Source organism: Saccopteryx leptura, chromosome 11, assembly GCF_036850995.1.
Source record: "Saccopteryx leptura isolate mSacLep1 chromosome 11, mSacLep1_pri_phased_curated, whole genome shotgun sequence".
Lineage (NCBI taxonomy): Eukaryota > Metazoa > Chordata > Mammalia > Chiroptera > Emballonuridae > Saccopteryx > Saccopteryx leptura.
In genome coordinates, this window is record NC_089513.1 from 70185321 (window position 1) to 70210113 (window position 24793).

At 53.8% G+C, this 24793-nt stretch overlaps 1 protein-coding gene across 4 annotated transcripts in view; it reads right to left on the reverse strand.

Moving 5' to 3' along the window:
• The window catches only part of CSF1 (colony stimulating factor 1), a 29103-nt gene extending 16463 nt beyond the window's left edge, over positions 1-12640 (reverse strand). For 3 of the 4 annotated variants that reach the window (XM_066352560.1, XM_066352557.1, XM_066352559.1), the window contains exon 1: positions 1777-2158. In XM_066352560.1, coding sequence (XP_066208657.1) covers positions 1777-1815 — 39 coding nt within the window. In that variant the 5' untranslated portion in view covers positions 1816-2158. Of the gene's footprint in view, positions 1-1776; positions 2159-12369 lie in introns of those variants that run through there. The other variant, XM_066352558.1, reaches the window with a different exon arrangement.
• Between the last annotated feature and the right edge of the window lie 12153 nt (positions 12641-24793).

Here is a 24793-nt window from a genome sequence, read left to right on the forward strand (position 1 = left end):
GCAGAGTGTGGAAGAGGAAGGGTAGTCATGGGGGGGGGGGGTTCAGGCTCTGCTGGGCAGTGAGGAGGTAACCCTGGGTGGGACTGACTGTCCAGGTCCTCAGGAACCTCTGGTTCAGGACCTGCAGGAGGAAACTGGGCCATGCAGAAGGCACGTCTGCCCCAGGCTGGCGGCCACTGAGGCTCAGAGGCCCTGGTCTAAGTGGTGCAGAGGAAACGGCCCAGGGGAAGGGGATGCTCAGGCAGACATCCTGAGCGCAGGCACCTCAAGACACTGATGTCTGAGGACAGCAAGGGAAGGGCAGTGCTCAACGGCAAGGGCTGCCCGGCTTTGGGAGCTATTTCAGGCACCGGTGTGAAGAGAGTGCAGCCACCACGTGGGAGGCTGACGGTGAAGATGGCCAGAGGGGGCTACGCCTGCCCCTGGGCCCCCATTTTGCCTCAGAGGAGGATCTGCACAGGCACCCAAGGGTTAACACTCTAGCTTGCCTCGGGCTAGGCTGCCTCTTCGCACCCCTCCTTCCTTCCTCCCACCAGCCTTGGCCTCTGGGGCAGCCAGGAAGCACTCTGTGCTGAGATGCTGGGACATCTCCGGCCGGCCGGCCATCCCCACCTGCCTCTCATCCCGTTCCATCTTCCCCATCAACAGCTGTCCTCCGCTTCCCTCGCCGTCTCACCTCCAGCTCCTCCTCTTGGTCTTGCTGCCTGCCCCCTTGCCCTCCCCTCCACACTGCCCCTCTCAGCCCCGTCTCCTCTCCCTGCTGGGCTCTTCCTCCCTGTGGGTCTGCTCTGCTCTCCCTCTCCCTGCACCTGCAACCCCTCCCTGGCCCTCCAAACATTTTCCACGTCCCTTCTCCCAGGTTTCTCCTCCCATTCTCCTCCAGGGCTCCTCAGAAGCACACCCACCGGGACACCTCTTACTGTTCCTTAAAAGTGCACCCTGAACCTTACACTTTCGAGGAGCTGCGGCAGCTCCTGCCCGCAGTAGTTAGTAGCTGCAGGACCTCCCCTGCAGTCCCGAGCAGCCCCAGCCCCTGTCCACGGCTCCCCAACACCACACCCTCCTCCCACCTTCCTCTCCCCACCACCAAGCCCAGGGTCTCCCCAGTGAGCTGCACTTGAGTTTGCAAGAAAAAGATTCAGAGCTAGCCTCAGGCGACTATGTCTGATGTCCCCAAAACAGACTTGTTCCAGCCACCTAAGTCCCCAGCAGCTCCATCGGTAAACTGGAACAAGCAGCGGCTTGCCCAGTTTCTTCATTCTGCCAGCAGGTCGTGGGCACAAGCCCTGGCACTCTATAAACTGATGACCCCTGAGCTTTCTCCTCCCAGAAGCTCCCACTCCCCAGCAGGGCCTGAAAAAACGTGCGGGGTCGATGAGGACGGTGCCTGCTGGGGAAGGCACCACATTCAGCGCACAGCCACTCTGCCTGTCCCTTGGCGATGGTTCGTCAAAAGAGAGAGCGGTAGGGGTCCCCTAGCTGACATGGAGCCTCTGCCCGTGACTGCGAACCCCTCTCTTCTGCCAGCGGGTAGCTCGCTGTATCCCTCCGTGCAGTGGCGTGTACAAGCCTTCCCTTTCCCAAGGAAGCGCCGCAGCCCCAAGCGCAGCTGCAGGGCCGCGGCGGGTCTCTGCCCGAGCGCCCCCGGGGCCGCGGGCAGCCCGCAAGCAAAGATGGAACGGCGGAGCCGGCGCGCGCGGGCACTCCGGTCCGAGGAGCCGCGCCCGCCGCCCCGCTCCAGCCCCAGCCCGGCCCGGCGCGGTGACCGCCGCTTACCGTGGGAGGGCAGCGCCCGGCGGCGCCCCGCGCGGTCATGCGGGCAGCTGGGTCCCGGCCGGGCGCGTCGGCCGCCCTCGCTCGCTGGCTGGCTGGCTGGCCGCCGCCGAGTCCGGGCCCCGCCGAGGGCCGTGCCGCTGTCCCGGGAGTGAGGAGAGCCGGCGGCGGCGCGGAGAGCACCAGGCGAACTTTCACTTTCCCCAGCCGGCTCCGCCGGCCAGCTCCTCGGCACAGCCTTTTAAAGAGATTTAGGCATGTGGTTTATGGGAAATTACGTTGGACAGGCGCCAGACACACACACGCACACGCGCGCGCGCGCACACACACAAACACACACACACACAGGCGCGCACTGACACAGACACACACTCCAGAGGCCCACTGAGCCGCCTCCCCGCCCCCACCCTCGGGCTGGGCTTCCCCGCCTGTCTCTCAGTCGCCTTGTCTTCTGTGCTCAACTGCAAAGTCTCGGGCAAAGTAACGCGCCCTCCACGGCTCGCGCCCTTCCGCGCGTCCGCGGCGGCAGACTTTTCCTTTCCTTTCGCGCTCTCCAGGGGGATCTGGTGCTCTCTCTGTCTCTCTAACATTCCTCTCAAGGGACTTTCCCTCTAGGCCTAAAAATTCCCAAATCTGAGCTGGAAATGGGCAGATAAGCAGGGACAAACACTGAAGACTGGGGCCTCCCCGGCTGTGCACGATGCAGCACCTGGTGCAGCCCGAGTCAGCAGATTTACAGGCAGCCCCCCTGCGTCCCAGGAGCCCTCAAGCAGCAAGCCTAGCTTCTCATCTCCAGTTCTGGGGGCAGAGTCCAAGCAGGGAGGCTAGCTACCTGGCCAGGAGGGGAAGGACTCTATTCTGGAACTGGAAGCTGGGAGGCTCTGCTTTGTGCCAGGAGACAGACACTCCAGGCACTTGACCTGGGGTTGATGTAAATGCTGGCTGTGCCCTTGCTCCCTCCTTACTGCCAAAACCTGGGGTAATTGGCACCTGGTCCTTAGATTTTCCCTTGGTGCTTTTGGAAATGCATTTACTGAGACGATTAATCACATTTTATCTCTACACAGAATGACTCTGGATGGAGCCTAACAGGATGAGTCTATTAATTATAATGCCCACTGCGGGAGATTTTTCTTTCTACAATTCATTATGGTCCAGTGTTTCAATCCCATTGTGAGGTCACCTGTACCCATCTCCTGGGAAATATATGCTATGTGGCCTGGTCCCAATGAGGCATCTCCTGTCACTTGCTCCAGCCTCAGGAAGGAATTCGACACCTGCATGTCCTTGCTCATTACTGGTCCCTCTACTCGGAATGCTCCCTTCCCCCACCTGTCTTTAAGGCTAATTCCCTGTCCCCCAGGGCTGAAATCACACCACTTCCTCCACCAACAAAGCTTTCTTCCACCCCCCAGTAGATCAGTGGTTCCTTTTCCTGTATTCCCACTGGACTTGGCTCCTTCCTCCCTGGTGGCTCTGATAAGTTGTTTGTCATTGATTGATTTATTCATTCTCTACATTATTCTAAAAAGTATTTAAGGGTATACTGACAGTTATATTCTGCCCCCACTCTGGAGACCAAGACTTCCTTCAGGCTGGTCCCATGGTCACTTATCTCCCAAACAACAGTGTCTAGCACACAATGGGTACCCAATTAACTAACAGTGATTGAATGGAATGAGGCCATTAGAGAATCATTCATTCATTTGGCAAATGTGCACCATGTGATGACCATGTATGTGCAGGCACTGTGCTGGTCCTGGGGATATGATCATGGACATGCCGATGTGGTTCCCACTTCCGTGGGCTTGGGAACAGTCAGAGCTAAGGACAGTGGGGTGTGGGGCCTTGTGACAGGTGCTCAGAGCCTTGAGGAAGGAAGGCGAGACACAGAGCCCAGTCAGAGGAAGGAGGTTGAGGGTTTACTTCCCCCGCATGATTGTCAAGTGGTCCCTCTACAATAACGATTTAAGATAACGGTCGACACCACACTTCTTAGGACTGATAAGCAGTTGCCGGAAGTACAATAATGTGAGGCAGATAAACCTCTTGACTTGTTGGAGAGGAGTAACATTGTACCTGCCTCCTCCTTCACCAACCCAACCCCGCCCCAGACTCAGTGAGGGACAGACAGCTCTGCCTCTGGAAGGTGGCCATCCGCCCTGTCAGTGCAAGGCTTGGCTCCCCACTCCCCCTCAAGTGACATTCTTTATATACCCGGGTTTGAACCCTGACTCGACCAGCTGCCTGATCTTTACACCTCTGTCATATGCCGTGTGACTTTGGACAAGCATCTCTGGGCCTCTGTGTCTTCATCTATGAAATGAAGGTGTTAATTAACTTTTCTTACCAAAGTGTGCAGGAATGAATGGGGTGATGCCTGAGAAGAGTTTCACACAGAACCTGAAGGTAGTAAGTGTGATTCTTCTTCTTATTATTATTATCTGTCCACCCACATGGGTCTTAAGCAGTGACACAGCATGGTGCCATGGATTTGAGAGTCCCAATGCCAGATTTTAGCCCCAGCTCTGCCGCTCGTTGGCTGTGCAACTTTAGACAAAGGCCTTCATCCTTCTGAGCCCCTCTTTCTTCATTTGTACAATAGCAATGATAAGCTCTTTTTCCACGATTGGGGGGGTGAGGTCAAACAGATGACATATGGGGGTCTCCAGGGCAACGGACAGCACAGAAGAAGTGCTTCGTTATGAAAGAACACTTTGGAATTGTAGGCTGTGGGGTGCTGGAGCTGCAGAGAGATGACAGGGCTCTGGATCACTGTGACTCCACATGGGACTTGCAGCTGTCTCCTCGCTGTTACCATAAAAGGAGAGGTTGGGAACCTGCTTGACTTCAGACCAGCTTAGCCGCCAAACAAGGGGACATCGAGGCTGGAAATGCTAAAGGTGCGGCCTCCTGGGGCTCCCCTGGGCAGCATCTCCTCTGCTGAGAGACACTCAGGATTCCTGCCTCTGGCTGGCTGGCTGGCTGGCTGGCTGGGTGACCTTGGGCAGGCAGGTCCCGGCTGGATCTCAGGGCCAAGCTGGCAGTATGGTGTCATCTGCATATGACTCCTTTGTTGTTTGTACCCATGCAAGCCTGCTTGTGCCCATCCATGGGCAGCGAGTGTTGGAACTGCAGAACCAGAAGCTTTTCCACCCCACGTTGCCTTGGATGAGTGAATGGAGGCTCATACAGGTGGAGCCTCCTCCTTTGGAGTCACGCATGACTTGGAGTCACGGGTGAGGCCTGGAGGGAACCAACCCTAAGTCCCTCCTGTGCGTACGCTCTCCCTGGTCACACTAAGCTGCTGCTGTCTCTGCTGACTACCAGTGGAGTCATCTCCGCAGCTGGGTCCCAGGGGAGGCACGGAGGAATTTGGAACAATCTGAGATTTGGGGCTGCAACGATTTCCTAACGTGGTATCATCAAGAAGGGAGGGCTCAGCTGACCTGGGAGGACCCTGCTTGTCGGAGGAATGAACCAAGGGTGGGAGGAAAGTGAACGGAAAGGAGAGAAAATGGAGATGGATGGCAGGAAGTGGGAGGAAAGTCTCATTTGCTGGTTGTCGAAATATCATTTCCTTGAAATTATTTGACAGGCAATTTCCCCTTGAAATCTTTCAAGTGAGTTGAGTTCTATTACAAAGGGCTTGTTTCTTTCCTCTCATTTTTTTTCTTTCTTTCTTTTTTTTCTTTTGTTTTGTTTACTTTTCTTTTTTTTTTGTCCCCTCTGTCCCCCTTTTTCTCTCCCTCCCTCCCTCCCTCCTTCCTTCCTTCTCTTTTTTTCTTTCTGCCTTTTGCTCTCTCTCTCTCCCTTTCTTCCTCTCTCCCTCCTTCCTTCCTGTTTCTCTTCCGTGAAAGTGGCCCGTGGCTCTTTGGGACGGACAGGGCCAGTAGCAGCAGCCTGTGAAGCCTGGGGCTGCAGAGGACGCGCTGCTTTCTGGTCCCAGTGGTCCTGGCAAGGTGCTGCCAAGAGGGCCCGGGCATGCCGAGCCGGACCCTGCCTCGCCCACCCATGTCCCTGCAGAGGACACGCTGCTTTCTGGTCCCAGTGCTCCTGGCAAGGTGCTGCCAAAAGGGCCCGGGCATGCCGAGCCGGACCCTGCCTCGCCCACCCACGTCCCGCCCACCTCGGCTTTGGCACTGCAGGCTGCCCTTGTGGTCATGGCTTTCCCCTTTTCAAGGGGAGAGGGAGTACAGCATGGAAGGTAGTCAAGGAGCCATAAGGGAGGGACCCTTGGACTGGCTTTCTTATTCATAAAAGGGGAAGGGGAGCTACCAGCTAGCTGGCTTCCCATGGCTGCTGTGAAGACCTTGTGCTTGGAAAACGATCCCTTCCCCTGGCTGGATGAAAGCCAGCTGTGTCCCCTTCATCCCTACAGCTGCAGAAACACCTGTGCTGGCTTCAGGGCCATGCCCCCGGGCTGTCTGTCTCAGAGGCTCTGTCCTCGGTCCAGAGCTGTCTGCCACTATCAGGCTGGGCACTGTCTCCTATACCAGGGCAGAATAAGCTTTCTCATGTGGCTCTCATGAACCCCTCAGAGCTGACCAATCAACCAAAAACTTAAGATGTAATATATCCACAGTACATTTTGGCTTCCCCAGTGCCCTCCCTACCCCCTAGCCTTAGTCGGCAAACCGCGGCTCGCGAGCCTCATGCAGCTCTTTGGCCCCTTGAGTGTTTAGCAAAGGCCAGCTTCGGAGTACCCTCATTAAGTTAATAACAATGTACCTTCCTATATAGTTTAAGTTTAAAAAACTTGGCTCTTAAAAGAAATTTCCATCGTTGTACTGTTGATATTTGGCTCTTGTTGACTAATGAGTTTGCCGACCACTACTAGAGTCACAACGCCTCAGCTGAGGACCCTTCTAGAATAAACGTTTGTTCTAACTCTCATAGGAAAAGGAGAATTACAAAGAGGATGCGTGTCTGCTGACATCTGAGCAGGTCCACTTCCTCTCTTTGGACTTGCGTGACCTCAGAGCGAAGGAGGCAGAGAATTACCTGAAAACAGGAAGTAAGAGCCTGTGACATCAGCAGTCGTCACTCACGCAGTAAACATTGAGTGCCCGCTGCTTGCTGGGCCCTGGGCCCCTCCTGCTCTGTTGAACAACACACCCTCCCCGTTCCCAGACTGCCAGGCAGACAGAAATGGCAGGGTCAGTCCAACGTGAGGCCGTGAGTGCGAGGACAGGGAAATGTCTGAAGTGCCCCACGGGCCAGAGCCGTATGGCTTCTGGAAGTCACTGAAGAGAACCAAACACCCGGAGCAGAGAAGAGCGTGGGGGTTGGAAGAGTTCAGGCCCCAGACAGAGTTGGGGGACAAACCCCTTCCTTCTACCTTATGGGATTTCAGGTTACTCCTAGCTGGGTTCTCTGTGTTGGCTTGGTCGGTTGCCAACTGGGAAGGCCAAGAAGGGGATTCCTCACATGCCAGGCTGCCCTTTGTGAGAGGAGGAGTGGCCCCAGGGACTCCTACTTCAGCTTATAGCATTCATCTCTGCGCTGGCCTGAGCCCCCCGGCCAGGTGGCAAACCTGCTTTCCCTTGGCTAGTGCTGGACACTTGGCCCAGGGGAAGAGCAGCAGTGGAGTGGGAGGGGCAGAGCTCCATGGCCATACGACTTGGGTGACATCTCATTTCTACCTCTGGCTAGCTCTGTGACCTTCAATAAGTTCCATCATGGTCCTATATCCTCAACTGTTAAATGGGGATAATAATAGCATCTTCCTCACAGGGCTTCTCTTGTTGAGTTATTATGTGTATAATGCTTAGAAACTTGCTTGGAATGCAGCGGTGCTATCATTATTAGGAAGTGGAGAGGCCAGAGGGCACTGTACCTACTGTGGCTTGATTCAAAGACAACCCCCTCGAGGCTGTGCTAATGAATGCCTCCTGGGCAGTGCCCTAGCCAGGAGAGGGGGGGGCAGGTTGGGGGCACAAGGCCAAGGCCGCCTCCACCTCAGGAAAGTCCCTTTCCTGTTGTGAATGTCTTCAGGATCCTCTATGGGGGTGGGAGCCTTAATCCTGGAGCCAGAGTGATGGACGGGGCCTGTGGTCACACTCATCAGGAATGCGCTGTTCCTAGGAGGCTGCTTCCCTTCCCCTGACCACAACCGGCCCACAGAGCTGCCATGACCAATCGGTCCATTCATTAGAAGACTTCCCTTTGGGAGCCCAGCTCCTGGTACTGCTGGGCTGCTTGCTGGCCCAGAGCAGCCTGGCCATCAGGCCTGGAGAGTCCTTGCCCTCTTCATCCAGGCACAGGAGTCTGGGGCCGACCTGGCAGGGACACAGTATGTCATGAGGGCTCTTTGGGGCTCTTAGGTGAGAATTCTGTTCCCAGAATTTAATTCCTTCTATGAGACTGCAGTGCCCAGCTCTGTGCTAGAAGCTGGGAGAGGCCAAAATCAGAGGATCCGGAACCCTCCACGTGGTGTGTAGCAGAAGGAACACGAGGTTGGCATCAGCTCAAATCCTGGTCATACCATTTAGGACTTTTGACAACTTGCTGAAACGCTCTGAGCCTCAGTTTCCTCGGCTGTAATATGAGGGATTAGGATAGTTGTGATCTCACAGCAGCAGTGATAGGACCAGATTAAGAAATTTCCTGGAAAACACTCTGTATACCCTTGGGAGACTCCAGCTGATGTTGGCTATCATTAGCAAAGGACTTTGGGTTTGAAATCCGCATTCTCCGTTCAGATCCCAGATCTAAGAGGTTCCATGCAGGAACTTCTTTGGGGCTCCAGGCTCCTCATCTGTTAAGTAGAAATAATAATACCTGTCTTAGAGAGTTTGGGAAAATCCCATACAGCGTACAACCCTTGCTGCAGTGTGAACGTCCAGTGAATGTTAGTTACAATTATTCACAGGAGCGATGGTGGTGATATGGCCAGGAGGAACCAGAAAGTCAACCAGGTTCGCCCACATCTTCTGTTCCACGCAGCTGCGGCTCCCTGTGTTGTAATCACTCAGTAAATATTTGCTGATTGATTGAGGATGATTGATCCTGAACTCTTGTGACAATACCCCTTTAAAAAGCTAAAAACCACCAGCATCCCTTGGGCAGGCCCTGCGCGGCTCTACTGGAGGTGGCCTGCCTCCCCTGGAGTCCTTCTCCCCTCCTGTCACCCGCCTTAGGTCAGAGATTTGCTTCCCTGAAAGCTCATAAAACACTATTTCACTAAACTGTGCTTACACTTACGCAAGAAGACTGTCATGCCAAAGTTATTTTGTGAAGAAGAGAGCAGAAACCCATAGAAAAAAAATATTTTTAGAACACAATCGAAATCACATCCCAGTTCTTTCTTGAATTCAAAAAGTAAGATCATGTAAAAAATAATAAGATCATGAAGTACATCAAATAGGGGTCTTCCTGGAGCTGGGTTGTAGGGGGTCCCGGATTGTGGGCTCACGTCATCTTGGCCACTCTGTGCCCCTAGGGAGTTTCACCCCTTTCTGCAGGTGGGAGCTAGAACTCGAGAAGAAAACTGGAACTGTGCCTCTGAAATCTCTAGCCTTTCTCCAGCCATTTGTTAACTTGTTCATTTAATGAACATCGAACACCTAGCAATTGCCAGGCCTTGGGCATTAGGGCTAAAGTCATTGAGCGAGACCTTGTGAACACACTGCTCCTACACAGAGCAGCAGTGCTGGCTGGGTGTTAGAAGCAGGTGCTTGGGGTGGAAAGAGTCAGGAAGGTTTCCAAGAGGAGGAGACCCTGGAGCTGCATTGAGAGCAGATGTGCACCAGGTACAGAAGTGGGGAAGGAACAATCCAGAGATGGGATCAGCATGCACGACATCCAGGAGAGGTAAGAGATAGTGTAGTGAGCTCTGTATAATTAGTCTGGAATGATTAGAGCTAGAAGGACAAATGGAAATAGGAGAGAGAACAGACCAGCTCCCTTCCTTAGGTGTCTGCCTGTAGGTCATACACCTGTCACTTGACTTCACCTTGAGGATCCGCTGAGGAAGCTGAGGGTTCCTGGATCCGATTTATCCATTCGTGGGTGTTTTCTGAGCTTAGCACAGTGGTTCTTAAACTTTTTGAAGTCGGGGGTGCATTTAAAATCCTACAAATAATTGTAGGTGCCCTATATACAAATTTCTGAGAACTGTGTTATAATAATTAAGTCAAATATTAAAGAAAAAAAAATAAAATCCAAGAGTGCTTTTATGGTAATTAAATGAAATAAATACAACAAAATTAAATTTATTCTGATATTAAAAAACATTTTTATGTTACAGTTTTTGAGTTATGCTTTTTAGAATTCGTAAAAAAGAGGGGTTAAAAAATTAAAAAATGACAAAAAAGTTATCTTTTTCTATATATAGATACATTCTTAGTAAGATTTAGTAAATTCGGCAGGTCCCGGCGTAAATGTGTTAAGTTTTTTCATTCTTGTGTTTATGAGAAACATGAGCCTGATGTGTCCTAGCGAGTTCTTCAATGTTTGGGCATCTATTTGAAAGGCAAACTCTCATTTCCTCGTCAATACATTGAAGAATTCCTCTCTTTTACTCTTAATTGTGTTGAGTGCAGAAAACCCCCACCATACACACCATACATATCATCTTAACTTTACACCAAATAAAGGATAGAAAAAACTTGCCTCCAGTCTTTCCGGGGAACATGGGGGTAGCGTAAACAATCCAGCACCACAGCTTAACAGTCTTTTGCAACCTAATCAGGCAAGTGAGGTGGGGGGTTGGGCAGACTGTCAGCTTACAGCCAATTCTCCACACCTCTGTCCCCCAAAAATCTAAACTCCAAAAACCCTGTTGGTTTTTTGGTCCCCAACAGGCACATATTTCTCTGGACTACCATAGGGCGCACCTGGAAATCTTCTAGGCGCACCAGTGCGCCCTGGCACACACTTTGAGAACCACTGGCTTAGCACATTGTCCTTCAGTTCAGAGGAACTCGTGGAAAGGCACCTGTGCTACTTGCATGAACTTTTGTCCTCAAGAAATGCAGCATCTCATCAGGGAGCTTGGGGGGTGGGGGGGGATGTGCCAGAGACTTAACCACATTTAACAGCCAAAGGGAAGGAACCCAGAGAGAAAGAAGCTAAACAGTTGTAGAGACAGAGGCCCCTGAAGGAGCAGGGTCTTGGGGGCGGGCAAAGATGAAGGATGCAAGGAACAGTTTGTGGGGTCAGAAGGGATGTTTCCCCTTTTAAGGCTCAGAGATGGGGGCTTGGTAGAAGGAAGGGGCCTCAGGAGACTGAGTGCTGTTGAGAAAAGCTCAGGGGCTGTGGGCCGGTTCAGGTGGCGAGGGAAGGAAGAGGGGCCAGGAGAAGTTCGCTGCCTCACTCAACAAACAACGAATGATCACCTAGCCCTGGCAGGGGCTGGAGGTGAAGCAAACCCAGGGTTCCCACCCCAGGAGCTCTTTCTGCCTGGCCTGCCGCCTTCCCCCAGCCCTCCCAAGTCCTCATGATGATACTCCTGTATCCTTTAAGGCCATCTGAAATGTCTCCTCTGTAGGAAGTCAGTCTACTGTTTTCTCCCTCCTCTGGACCCCAGGCTGCTCTGGCCTCTGTCTCTCTCGTGTGTGTATCTCCCTTTTTCTGTGTACGCTTCTTACCCATCCTCCAACTAAACTATGAGATTCCTGAGGAAAGAGACAGCTTTTGCCTCCCCCAGAACTCAAATATGTTAGTGCTCCATAAAGGTGGTCGAATGGGTGAATGAATGAATAAATGAATGAGTGAATGAATGAATTTCAAGAACCCAGGTCATTTCTGACCTCCCCGGCCTGTTTCTAAGCCGAGCTCCTCCCTTCCACCTCACTGTGGCCTGTCCCAGGTCTGGCTGCTGGGTCACATGCTTGTCACAGGCCCTCTGCCCTTGGGTGAGGTCATGGGCTCCAGAGGTGCCGGCCTTGAGTTCACAGGGAGTGGGCCCAGGTGTGAAGAGAACCTGGGGAGCCACACAGGCTCACCAGAGGCTCCGGAGACCTGCGTGCCCAGCGGCGTGCTGGAGCCACAACCCGGTCTTCCTGTCTCACGATCTCTGCTCTGGGCCTGGTGATCCTGCAGGGCGATCCTGTTGGAGGGGCCCCGACAGCCGCGTGGCTCGTGCTCAGGGGCTCCACGCGTGCCCTTGCCTCCTCCCCTGCCCCTACTTCAGCCTGTCTTCTGTGATCCACCACAGGCCCCACGAACTGGAGACGCAGACGCAACCACTCGCTATGTCTCTATTCAGAGTTTACTATGGCCTGGCTCAGGGCTAGCTGATGGAATTTCCAAAATAGAACACGGTCAGCTCTGAAGGAGCTCAGGTCCAGCAGGGCCTACGGCCAGGCAAGCCAGCACTGGGCAGAGCCCTCCTGCCCGAGGCAAGAAGCCCAGGCTGATGTGGGAGCCCCGGGAGAGCAGAGCGGGAGAGTGTGGGGGGTCAGGAAGGGCTGGGGGGGGGGGAGCCACTGGAGGAGGTGCAGCAGGAAGGGCGGTTCAGGAAGAGGGAGCAGCAAAGGCAGAAGGGCAGAGGCTCCTGATGGCCGAGGTGTGACAGGAAGGGGACTGGCCACGGAACTGTCACTGCCCTGTGGAAATCAACCCTTCTTACAGCCCACAGTAAGCTGTTACCTTTAAGAATTCCAGGCTCACCAACCACATGGTTTCCTCCTTCTCAGAACCCGGTGGCATCTGTATGCCTCTGGTGGCTCCTGTTGTGTCCCGGCTTGTGTCAGCCTCGTGTGTGGACCTTCCCCGCCACCTCCACCAGCTGGGAACTCCTTCCTCCAAAGCCGGACGTGTTCCTCTGCCTCGCTCCACCAGGACTCAGAGCGGCCCTACTGTGGGCCGGGTGAGGGCCCTGGGGAGGCAGCAAAGACCCAGAACGGCAAATGGCATCGGATGCCTACCTAGGTCCGCACCCAGATCACCGCTGACCCTCTGGCAGGCTCGCCAGTGAGTCATCGGGAGGCTGCTTGATAAGCAAGGAATCCGTCCAGAGGGAGGGCAGTTGTCTGGTGTCACTCGTTGTGTGACCTCTGGCAAATCTGTAACCTTTCTGACAGGGATAAAGGTGGCCCTTCCCTGTGGGCCCTGTCCAGAGCCAATGTGGGCATGCCGGGGAGGGCAGCCTCGGAGGCTAGGGCTTCGGGTGACAGCTGCTTTTCCCCTGCCTCCCCCCCCCCCCCCCCCAGCACCTTCTACCTGGGCCGGGCTGGCACGCTCAGCGCAGCTCGCTGCTCCTCTCCTGCTGGGCCCTCTCCCTGGTTTGTTTTTTCTTTTTCTTTTTTGTATTTCTCATCAGCTGGGAAGAGCTTCCAGCACTCCTGGGCGGCCGTGCGCACGTGAGTGGGGCCGTGGTTCCAGGACTGCAGTGAGTCCTCTGATTCTAGAACTCCTACTCTGGTTTCTTCAACCTCTGGTTGAACTGCATCCACATTTCAACACCAGAAAAATGGAGGTTCTCTAACATGTTCAAATGGTAGAGCCCCTAGAAACCAGAGCATATTTTGTGGAACTTAAAAAAAAAAGTAGTATGTGCAAACTCCCGCCGCCCGCCCCCTCCCGCCGCCCGCCCCCTCCCACCGCCCTCCCACTCCCCCCGCCCCGCCCACCCACTCCCACCGCCCTCCCACTCCCACCGCCCCCCCCCCCGCCCCCTCCCGCCCCGCCCACCCACTCCCACCGCCCTCCCACTCCCACCGCCCTCCCACTCCCACCGCCCTCCCACTCCCACCGCCCTCCCCACCCCCTCCCGCCGCCCGCCCACTCCCACCGCCCGCCCACTCCCACCGCCCTCCCACTCCCACCGCCCTCCCACTCCCACCGCCCTCCCCACCCCCTCCCGCCGCCCGCCCCCTCCCACCCACCGCCCCTTGTGCCAAACCAGTGACCGTCCCATCTTTGACTCACAGAGACAAGTAGTAGCAGAGGTCAGAGGTGTAAGGTTTGAAAAGCATGTGGGGACCTCAAGTCCCAAGTGGAGAGCATTCTACTCAGTCTTCAGATTGAAAGACGGAGGTCTTTATTTATATTTGCAGGGGGTGGGGGGGTGGGGGGGGTGGGGGGGGTGGAAGCACTCTTCTTCCAGGGAACAGAATTGGAGAGCTCTGGGTCTCAGAGTCAGGCCAAGTCTCAAACCAATGGCCCAGGGTCCTAGGTTTCTGTTTCCAATTTCCCCTTCCTTTCATAGGCTACCCGCATAATGCCTAGACCCTCCCGACTCTCCCTCTCTCTTCCTGTCCCTTCCTGGAAAGGTAATGGAATGTGGCAGCTAGCTAGGAACATGGGCCTTGCCGGAAGACTGCCCAGGTTCAAATCCACCTTCTGAACTTCTTAACTGTGTAACCTGGGACAAGCTCTCTGCACCTCAGATGCCCTGGTTGCAAAACGGCGATTATAATAGCCCTGACCTCGGTGGTATTGGTAAGGATTAAATAAGTGAGCACAAGGGTCAGCAGACCTTCCAGATAGTAAGTCATTTCGGTTTGCTGGCCATCCTGCCTCTGTCACAGCTCTTCCACTCCGTTGCTGTATCATAAAAGCAGCCGTAAACAATGCATAACACTGTTTGCCATGCAGGCCAATAAAGCTGTTTATAAAAACAGGCAGGGAGCCGGGTCTGCCCTGAGACCAGAAGTTTGCTGACCATGAGTTTCTACATGAAGAAAGTGCTTGGCGTGTAGTTACCACTCCATAAATGTTAGCGATCATTATTAACTTATGAATAAACAAAATGTTTGAGTGCCTACTCTGTGCCTGGTGCTGTTCTAGGTGCTGGGGGTACAGTCGTGAGTAGCACAGACAGTGTCCCTGGACTGGTGGACCTTGCCTTATGGACGAGGGACACAGGAATAAATGAGGAAACAAGTGACAGTAGATCAAAGCTAGTGGTCAAGGCCATGATGAGAATGAGTTAGGGGCCGTGCTAGTGATCAGGGTGGCCCACGTTAAAGGCACAGTCCCTTCGGATGGATTTCTTGCTTATCAGTCAGTCCTTATCAGTCTCAGAGGGTGTGATGTTTAAGCTAAGACCGGAGGGAGGAGGAGTCAGCTCTGTGGCAACTGGGAGAGGAGCGTTCCAGGCAGAGGGACATGCCAGCTGTCGCCGCTTCTACCCTGAGCCCAGTTCTAAGCCAGCAGAGTGAGGACCAGGAGGGAAGTAAGGAGGGTTAGGGTAGGACAAAGGGAAAAACTCAGGGTGCGGTAGTAGCTGGACACATCTCCTCGCCCTCCTGATTCCTTTTCTCAGGGTCCCCCCTGCTCAGCCCAACTCCCCACTCCCATCTCTGCTCCTCCTGCCTCGCTGGAGCTCACCAGTGACACAGACCCTGGAACTGGAAGAGAACTTAGCCGTCCTGCCCTCTGCTTCCTGGTTAGCAAACTCTCTGGGTGACAAAACACCTGTGTGCACACGGAGATGAGACCCAAGTCCCCTCTCTTCCCTACCTCCACCCCAACATACAGCTTTGTCTCTCTCTCAACATCTTCATGAAGTTGTAATTTATATGCCAAAGACCCATACATAGATAGTGTGTACAATTTGAGGAGTTTGGACATATGCATATGCCCATGAAACCACCACTATGGTCAAAGTAGTGGACATATCCATCACCCCAGAAGTTTTCTTGTGCCCCTTTGTGTTTTGTTTGGCTTTGCTTTGTTTTTGTGGTGAAAACATGTACCGTGAGATGTACCTCTGAACAAAACGGTAAGCGTGCTCTACGGCACTGCGAGCTGTGGGCACTGCAGCCTTCTCTTATTTAACGTTCTGGCTCCCTGAATGCTGTGGGATGGCCTAGCCCAGGACCTAGACCACCATGTTGATGTCACATCTGTTGAGAACAAATTCTAAACTCCAACAACTTTTGGAGTTGGAGCCAGCCTGCCGCGGTGACAGCTACCGTGGATTAACTCGTGCCAGCTTCTGTGTCACAGGGACTGGTTTTCTGACCTGGTTCCAGCTGCAGCTTACACCCTCCGGGGTCCTGTAGCCCTCTGTCCCTTTCTTCAGTTCTCAGTTCTTTAAGAACCTTGCCGGGCATTGTCCCCAAATCTGATGTCCTCACTGGCATGGCTCAGAGCAGCCTGGGGCTGGAGTGACGCCTTCGCTCCGTGGCTCTCACACCTCCCAGCTGTCTGTGGCAGGGTTTCCAGGGCTGCCTGACTCACCGACAACTGGTGCTGCCAGGCTGGCTGTCCTGGCACACTGGGTCCCAAGCAGGAAGGCAGGCAGCATGGGTTGGAATCAGGGAAACCCTGGGCCCCTCCAGGGAGCCTCCCTCCTACTGTTTGTCATTCTTTGTTGCTGTCTGGGTGCCCAGGACGTTGGCCTGGGAAGGGAGAGTCTGGCCTCTCTTCCTGTCAACAGTGACTTTCTGCTTGGAGCTGACCCCTCTGGGGTGAATCACCAGAAAGGGCAATAAACCCCCGGCCTCCACCTCGTGGAAGAGAAGCACTGGTTTGAGCATGTTTCCTCCACTGCCCAAGGCTGCCAGATGCCGGCAGCTGGAGGGGCCTCCCGGCTGAAGGAGGGGCTCAGAACAGGCTCCCTGAGCCCCCAAAGTGGGGTGGTCTCCAAATCCTCCTCTCTCCCATAGGACCCTGTGATTTGACCTACAGGCCACACTAGATTGATGTTCTTAAATCTGTTCATAAATATGGCTTAGCCCATGTCGCCATCTGCTTAGAAACTTTGGAGGCTCCTCATGGCCCTAAAGTCTAAATGCCTTAGCTTGGCCCAACCTCCCTGTTGGACCTCCATGGCCCAATACTCCTCATGCCTTGCGCTCCAAGCAGGGTGACCTTCCTCACTCTTGAATGTGACAATGCCCTTCTCCGTCACTCCCTATGCCAGAATGCCATTTCCTTTCCAGATGTTTCCCTACATGAACCCCAGTCCCATTCTCACATCATCCATCCCATCCATTAAAAAAAAAAAAAAAACTTGTTGAGCACCTTCTACATGCCAAGTTCTGTGTCGGGAGCTGAGGTTTCTACTGCCAACAAGCAAGACAAGGTAAAGCACTCACGGACAAGCCAGGCTCGTGGGCGGGGCAGAGACATAAACAGGCCCTTGCAGCGTAGCAGGTGAGCTCCGGTTGAGATCACGGAGGACTTGTTGGAGGAGGTGACTGCTGAGTTCTTGAGGAGTGAGTAGGAGTTAGATGGGCAAGGGAAACGGAGAGAAGGGGGCAGCGAGGATGTTGAGACCAGATGAAGTAGAAAGTAGGAAGGCCTGAGCAAGAGACAGTGCATTCTAGGAACTGAAAGTTGGTCATAAAGTCTGATGGAGGGTGTGACGGGGAGTGGTAAGCGAGGAGGCTGAGAGGCACCCAGTGGCACTGCACAGTTTGTACTTTATCCCAAGCACCACAAGAAGCTGGTGAAAGGTTTACAGCAGAGGCTCACAGCAAGCAGATCTGCACCTTAGATGGTCGCAAATGCCTGGAGTGTGCAACACAGACTAGAGGAGGGCAAACAGCAGGCCCAGGGCACCATTAAGACACGATTTATGTGCTCTGGGCGGAAGGCAGTGTTAGCTTGAACCAAGTGACCCCCAGTGAGCTGAGGCAATGAAGGAGGGTGCAGAGCTCTTTCCAGCGAATAGGACTTGGCGATTGCTCAGGCACAGGGGCGGAGGGTACAGGGGTACTGCGTGGCTCCCAGGTTTCTGATTAAGTCAGTGGGGTCATTTTATTGAGAGGGGCAGGTGTGTGGGCAGAGAGATGATGAGTGAAAGTTGGGATGTGTTCAGTGTAAGCTCCCAAAGGGGCAGTCGAGGACAAGTGAGTGCCCAAGTGGGTAGACAAGGCTAGATCTTTAGAGAGAGATTTGTGTTGGACAGATAGACTTGGGGCCCCAGCTGTCTATGGTCATTGACCTGGGAGAAGATGAGATTGCCCTCTTCCGGGAAGCCCACCCTGCTCCCTCTGGCTCCTTGTACCCAGCCCTAGCTCCCCCGCCCCCCCACGACATATTACATGCTACCTGTGCTTTTTAGCTTTTCTCTACATATGTATATTTCTGATGAAATAATTACCAGAGGTCAGCCATGTCTTCATGACAGGGATGAGCTGACCCAAGCAGAGAGGACACCGATGGAAGCAATACTTTAAAAGGGGGTTTAGTGGCACTTGCGGTGGCTGGGTGGGTGAGGTGAGGGAGAAAGAGGAGTTGCAGCCACCACCACCCTGTCACTAGCACAGAGATAGTTTAGACTAGAGCACAGGAAGAGTAAGCAGGTTTGAGAGGAAGAAAACGGGTTATGTTTTAGACCCACTGAATTTGAGGTGATACTTGCAGAACCTCTAGCTGCAGGAGTCCAGTAGGTCACAGGACACTGGAGGCTAAGAGAAGAATCTGGAATTATACATGAGGCAGCCTCATCCACTATCCAATTCAGCTAATGCAGCTCCAACCTTCTTTACAAGCTCATGGTTCACCTCAGGGCCTTTGCACATGCTCATTCCTCTACCCAAAACTCTCTCCTCCGACATTTACATGCCTTGTGACCTCATATAATTCAGCTTTTTATCTGGAGCAGCTCCTGACCCCATCATTCTATCTTGCTCCCTTCACTTTAATTTGCATTGTAACATTTATCACTCCCCAACATTCTATCATAAAGTTGTTGTTTCTCTGCTTTCATCACTGAAATGTGACTTCCTTCAGGGCAGTGGTTCAGTTTGCCTGGCTCCCCTTCACCTAGAAGGCACTGAAGAGTGCCCAGAGTGGGCCCCTGATGAGCTCTGGGAGCAGAATGACTTGTGAGGAGGGGGTGCGGTCGCTGAGCTGCAGCGGGGGCAGGAGGTGGCTCGGTGGAACCAGAACCACAGTCAGAGATGAAGGAGAAGGGGTCTGGGCAGAACTTGGGCGCTGCAGCCCCAACGTCTCAGGCAGGGGGGAGGAGCCGCCGGAGGCGGGGAGAGGCCAGTGGAAGTGGATTTCATACAGGTGTTTCTGTTCGCACCTCGTGCAGGAGCTCCAGGTCATACGGGCAGTGCCAGGGTGCCCAGCAGGAGGAGGCACCGAGAACACGACTGCTCAGAGAGTCCTAGTCTGGAAAAGCACTTTGGAGTAGGTCTCTGGTGGCGGTTTCTGTGCAGGGTGGGGACAGACTCCAGGCGTGGTGGGGAGTCAACCTGGAGATGAGTAGCTGAGAGAAGGGAGGACAGGAGAGGGCCGACACCGTGTGCCAGGCACTGGGATGGTAACTGGGCGTGGCGGCCGAGGTGCAGGCCAGTGGGTGGGGGTGAGAAATTACAGCCGCCTCGGGGCTCGCTCTGCCGGCCCCACTTCGGAGGTGAACTTCCAATACACAGTGATCTTAACAGTCCAAGTCAGATCGTGTCACTCCCCTGCTCAAACCCATTAGTGAGAATAAAACCCAAACTCCTTAACAAGGCCCTTCAGGCCCCGACTGCCTTCTCTGACCTCACACCCTACCCGGCCCTGCTCACGCCCTCCAGCCAAACAGGCCCCGCCCTCCAGCCAAACAGGCCCCGCCCCCAGCCAAACAGGCCCCGCCCCCAGCCAAACAGGCCCCGCCCCCCAGCCAAACAGGCCCCGCCGGTCCCTGGGCCAAGCGCCTCCCCGCCCTCCCTCGCGGCCCTGGCACGGGCACCGCTGTTCCCTCTGCCCCCAGGTTGTCATCCGACCCTCTCCCTTACTATATTCAGGTCTGTGTCCAAATGCCACCTTCCTGTTAGAGGCTTTTCACGGGCCTCCTAAAATGGAATTATCCCACCCTCTGTCACCTTACCCTGCTTTGTTTTTCGGCACGGCAGTAAATTACATTTATAATATATATATTAAATATTGATTTCTTTGTGCGTTAGTCTCTTGTCCCTCTTCCCTACGGCAGCGTTAGCCCCAGGAGGGCAGAGGGCTAGTCTGTTTTGTTCCCTGGAAGCATGGGGAGCATCCCGAAGTACTGGGCAGGCTGGAGGGCTGATAAATGAATAACCGAATCTGTAAAGCTAATTTGCCAAGAGCCCTTATGTCCAATGGCTCTTCACAGTGGCTTTGCCGAGGGGCACCCTTAGGTTACAGCAGGGCAAGCGTAGGCTGGGGACACTTGGGTGCCTCGCCCAGGCAGATCCAGCACGTGGCCCCTGCAGTAGTAGTAGGTGAGCACAGACCAGACCCCCGTGGGCCCTCCACGAGAGATCAGACCTAGACCCCTCCGCACTTGCTCCTACTCTAGGTGGGGAGACGAGTGGAAGACGTGAGAGAAATACAGTTGTGCCAGGGAGGAGGGTTAGGAGGGGAGGAGCCAGGAGGGAGGGGGAGGGGGAGGGGCGGAGGGTGGGGCACCTGTCTTGCCTGGAACCTGAGCACCCTATCCACTGTCTGGGGCCTGGAAGGGGCAGCTCAACAGCCCACTTCTGCCTCCAGGGGATAAGTAGGGACTTACTTCAGGAGGGGATGCCCGCAATAATGTGGCATCTTGACCTGCTAGTGCTTTCTCCCTTCCGGCCCCTACCCGCCCCATCCCCGCCCGCTGGGAATTTCCCACTTCCTGGTAGGAAAGTTAGAACCCTGGAGAATCCTGGAGGGATTTTCCTCAGCCCAGGAACCTAGGGCACTTCCCAGCTTTTTCCATAACTTCACCCTGTGCATACCAACCCCCTCCCCTACACACACAAATGGGGGGCAGTGGAGGGTGCAGGGAGCGGCTCCTGGACTCTGCCCCAGGAGCAGACACTGTCTTCACGCAGCTTCCCAATCCCAGGGCACAGGCCCCCTCTGTCCTCTCCTTAAGGTGGATGACTCAATGGTTGACACCACGACTCTTGTACGCACAACCTCCCAAAGCAGAAGTAAGACCTGATCCGCAACCGGAGGAGGGCTGTGCGGCTGCACGTCCGCCCTCCCCTCTGCTTTTCCAGGAGGTCCTGACCCTGCCTCTGTTGGCTAGAAGTGTCCCTTCCCTGTGCCTGGCCCTGTGCAGGTCTTGGTTATCAGCCAGCCAGGGGGCCCTGCAGACATGAGCAGTGACATTCTGGTGTCTGGGTCTCAACATCAGTCACATGAATTGTGAGCACTTGTCTGGTCTGAGAGATATCCTAGACCCACTGTTTACTCACAGGCTCCCAGGGTTAATTCAGAGCAACTCTCTTAATTCATTCCAGCAGATGCTGATTCTGCCAGCCTAGTACAAGGCATGGGAAGAGAGAGCAAGGAAGAATGAAGTCACAGCTCCTACCATCGGGCACCTGAGGTTCACCCTAACAAACATATAGGGGGCTCTTATGACATGCCAGGCACTGGACGGGGCTGTGGCGACTAAGAGGTAATAAAATATCTTTCTGAACTCCACAAACTCAGGTTCTAGCTGGGGAGACGAACATGACTGGGTAGCTACATGGCAGAATTACCCGGTCCTTCCCTATCTCAGCATGTGCCACAAACAGGGTCATGCTTTACCATCATCACCTGTCAGCTTGCCAGCCCCCCCCCCCACCGCAGAACACGAGCATCCTTGAAGGTAGGGACTGGTCGTCTCTCTTTGGATCCTTAGCGTCCCACACAACTCAATGTATTTGCAGACGAAGTGTTAGACGAACGACTTCTGAATAGTTGCCTGTTATTATGAGACTGAAAATACACGCTAAACAGAGATGCTGGCATATTCCCACCTTGTTGTAGAAAAGGCCGGTTCATTCTGGGTGGGGAAGATCAGGTGAGGCGCCAGGGACAAGGTAGGGTTGCAGCTAAGCCCTACAGGCTGCCTGTGGAGAACGAAAGGAGATCACAGGCTGCGGGGACAGCAGATGTAAAGTCTCACGGTCCGGAAACAACATGGCTTATTACAGCCCACATGGTGCACAGAGGGAGGAAGAAAAGATGTGGGTGGTGAGGACCACGGGGCCAGGTCAAGAGCAGTCATGAATACCACACTAAGGAGTTGGATCTTTGTTCTGTAGACACAGAGATCCCCTGAGGAATTCTGAGGATGGGAGTCACATGAACTAAGCAGTTGCTTCAGGGAGATGATACTGAAGGCTGTGTGACGGGTCTATTTTGAGAAGCCATTGCCAGGAGTCCTTCCCTTGGCCTTGGCTTCTGAGGAAGTAGGAGAAGCTGGAGAAAGCCAGGGCGGGGTGGGGAGGGATTAGTGAGAGTGGAGACATCACTTAGGAAGCGATTGTAATATAAGGAAACAGATGACAACAATATGAATCAGGATGGGGCTGAGGAATAGAAAGAGGCAGTATTGTTAGTGACCAATTGGATCTAGGAAACGAGACTGAAATTTCTAGCCAGAGTGGCCGAAAGAACACAAGAGAAGGGGCGGAGGGGAGGGCGGTGAAGCCCACCATTCTGGGTTGTTACCAGGACACAGAAGAGAAGGAATCATAGAAGATTCTCTCAGTCCTGATGCATCTGGCTGGCAGGTTCTGGAGGCCTTCCGCCTAGGAGGGCTCAGAGGAATCTGTTTTGTCCAAAGCTGACAGTACTCCCTTTCTGCTATGGAAACATCTCACGGGCCCCTCCCAGTTTTCACCCCACCACCTCCTCTTCTCCCGCCCGCCACCATAGCAACCGTGTGGCCTGCCAAACAGGGAGATGTTGCCAGGAGAGGTGAGATGTGTGGAGGACACCATGGATGACTTCAGTGTCCACGAGTGACCCAGCCCACGCCCTAGCCTCTCAGTTGTTTGGTTTCCCCATCTCTGACAACCTTCTGTCCCTCTGCGTCTTGGCCACCCACTCCCATCGGCACTCCCCAGACTTAGTCACTACCCAGCACTCCCCCATCTCTGAAGTTACTAATCCTGACCTCTCTCAGTAGTTTTTCCTACACCTGTCCACTGACCCCTCTACGTCTCCCAATCCAGCAACCCCCTTCTCTCTCCACCCTCTCTCTCACAGCTTAGATTTCACAGCTCAGAATTTTATTAGTTGTCCCCTGTATTGTAGCACCTGGCAGAGCCCCAGCTGCGGATGAGCCAGCTCTCCTTTCCCTCTGACCTGGACTGACATGGTAGGTGATGCCTACTGGAGAAGGCCATCCAGCAAGCTGCCTGGACCCACCCATGATTGGGGGTCACCAAGCTCGAATGGGTCCTCGGCACTGCCTGCTGTTTTCTCTGATCAACACCCATTCTACTCCTCGTACAACCACTTTCTTCTTCTTCTTCTTCTTCTTCTTCTTCTTCTTCTTCTTCTTCTTCTTCTTCTTCTTCTTCTTCTTCTTCTTCTTCTTCTTCTTCTCCTTCTTCTTCTCCTTCTCCTTCTCCTTCTCCTTTTCTTCTTTTCCAAGTGGGAGGAGGGGAGATAGACAGACAGACTTCCACATGTGCCCTGACTGGGATCCACCCAGCAACCCCCATCTGGGGCCATGCTCATAACTGAGCTATTTTTAGCACCTGTTAGGGAGGCCACGGAGCCATCCTCAGCACCCAGACCAATGCGCTCAAACCAACCGAGCCACGGCTTCGGGAGAGGAAGAGAGAGAGAGAGAGGAAGAGAGAGAGGAGGGGAGAAGGGGGAGAGAAGCAAATGGTTGCTTCTCCTGTGTGCCCTGACCAGGAATCGAACCCAGGATGTCCACATGCCAGCCGACACTCTACCACTGAGCCAACCGGCCAGGGCCACAACTCTATTTTTAAGCCGTATCCTGTGTCCTCAAACCCTCAACATTTTTGCTTCCATCTTGATTCTCAGCAGATGATGTCACCTCTCCCTTCAAAGACAAAATATGAGCCTTGAGGCAGGAAATCTTTCAACATCCTGCCTCCCCTCCACCAACCTGCCTGCACCTTCCTCTCCACTTCGCCTCCTGTGTCATGGAAGTCCGTCTAATCTTGCCACTTCTGTTCTGCATTCCAGCCCTTGCTGCCATCTCAGGGACCTCGCCCATCCCCTTTTTTTCCCTTCATCTTCAACTTCTCCCTCTCTATTCATGACTTCCCGTCCATATTTAAACAAGTGCAGGTTTTTGATATTAAATCAATCCCGCCCTTGATTCTACCCCTTCCTCCAAAAGCCACCTTCTCTTTTTTAAGACAACGTCTCAAACCCTCCCATTTGCCCTTCAACTCTCTGTGACATGTTTTCCCTTGTCACAAAACATCATCAAGACCACTAGTAACTCCTCCATTCATGCAGTGAATGCATTTGGCCCTTATGTGGTTGATTTTTTCCGCTGAGGGTCATTTTTCCTTCTACTGCCCTTAGCTTCTGTGACACTTTGGTTTTTCCTCCTCCTTTCTCCTCGACCCAAACCCTAAAAGCCGGAGTTAATCAGACTCTGTCCTAGGCCTTATCTTCTCGGTGTATTGACGCTAAGTCCCCTTACAGTTCCGATGCTTCAAGTACATACATCTCTGTCTAGACCTCTCTCTCTCTTGAGCTTTGGATCATGTATATAATTGCCAGAAGGGTTGTCAGATTTAGCAAATAAAAATATCGGATGCCAGTTAAATCTGAACTTCAGATAAGTGATGAAAAAAAATTTTTAGTATGCATGTGTCCCATGCAATCTTTAAGACAGATTTATACTCCCGGGTTCGATTCCCGGCCAGGGCACACAGGAGAAGCGCCCATTTGCTTCTCCACCCCTCTGCCGTGCTTTCCTCTCTGTCTCTCTCTTCCCCTCCCGCAGCCAAGGCTCCATTGGAGCAAAGATGGCCCGGGCCCTGGGGATGGCTCTGTGGCCTCTGCCCCAGGCACTGGAGTGGCTCTGGTCGCAACATGGCGACGCCCAGGATGGGCAGAGCATCGCCCCCTGGTGGGCAGAGCGTCGCCCCATGGTGGGTGTGCCGGGTGGATCCCGGTCGGGCGCATGCGGGAGTCTGTCTGACTGTCTCTCCCTGTTTCCAGCTTCAGAAAAATGAAAAAAAAAAAAAAGACAGATTTATACTAAAAAATATTTGTTGTTTGATCTGAAATTTAAATTTAACTGGACATCTTCTTTGATCTGACAAGCCCACGTGACTTTGACATCTTTATCTGAGGCCCTACCGCTACCTCCACTCCCTGTATTCACAGCTGAACTTCCATGGGACAAACTTGACCATACACAGGGTTTTATATACAAGGGAAG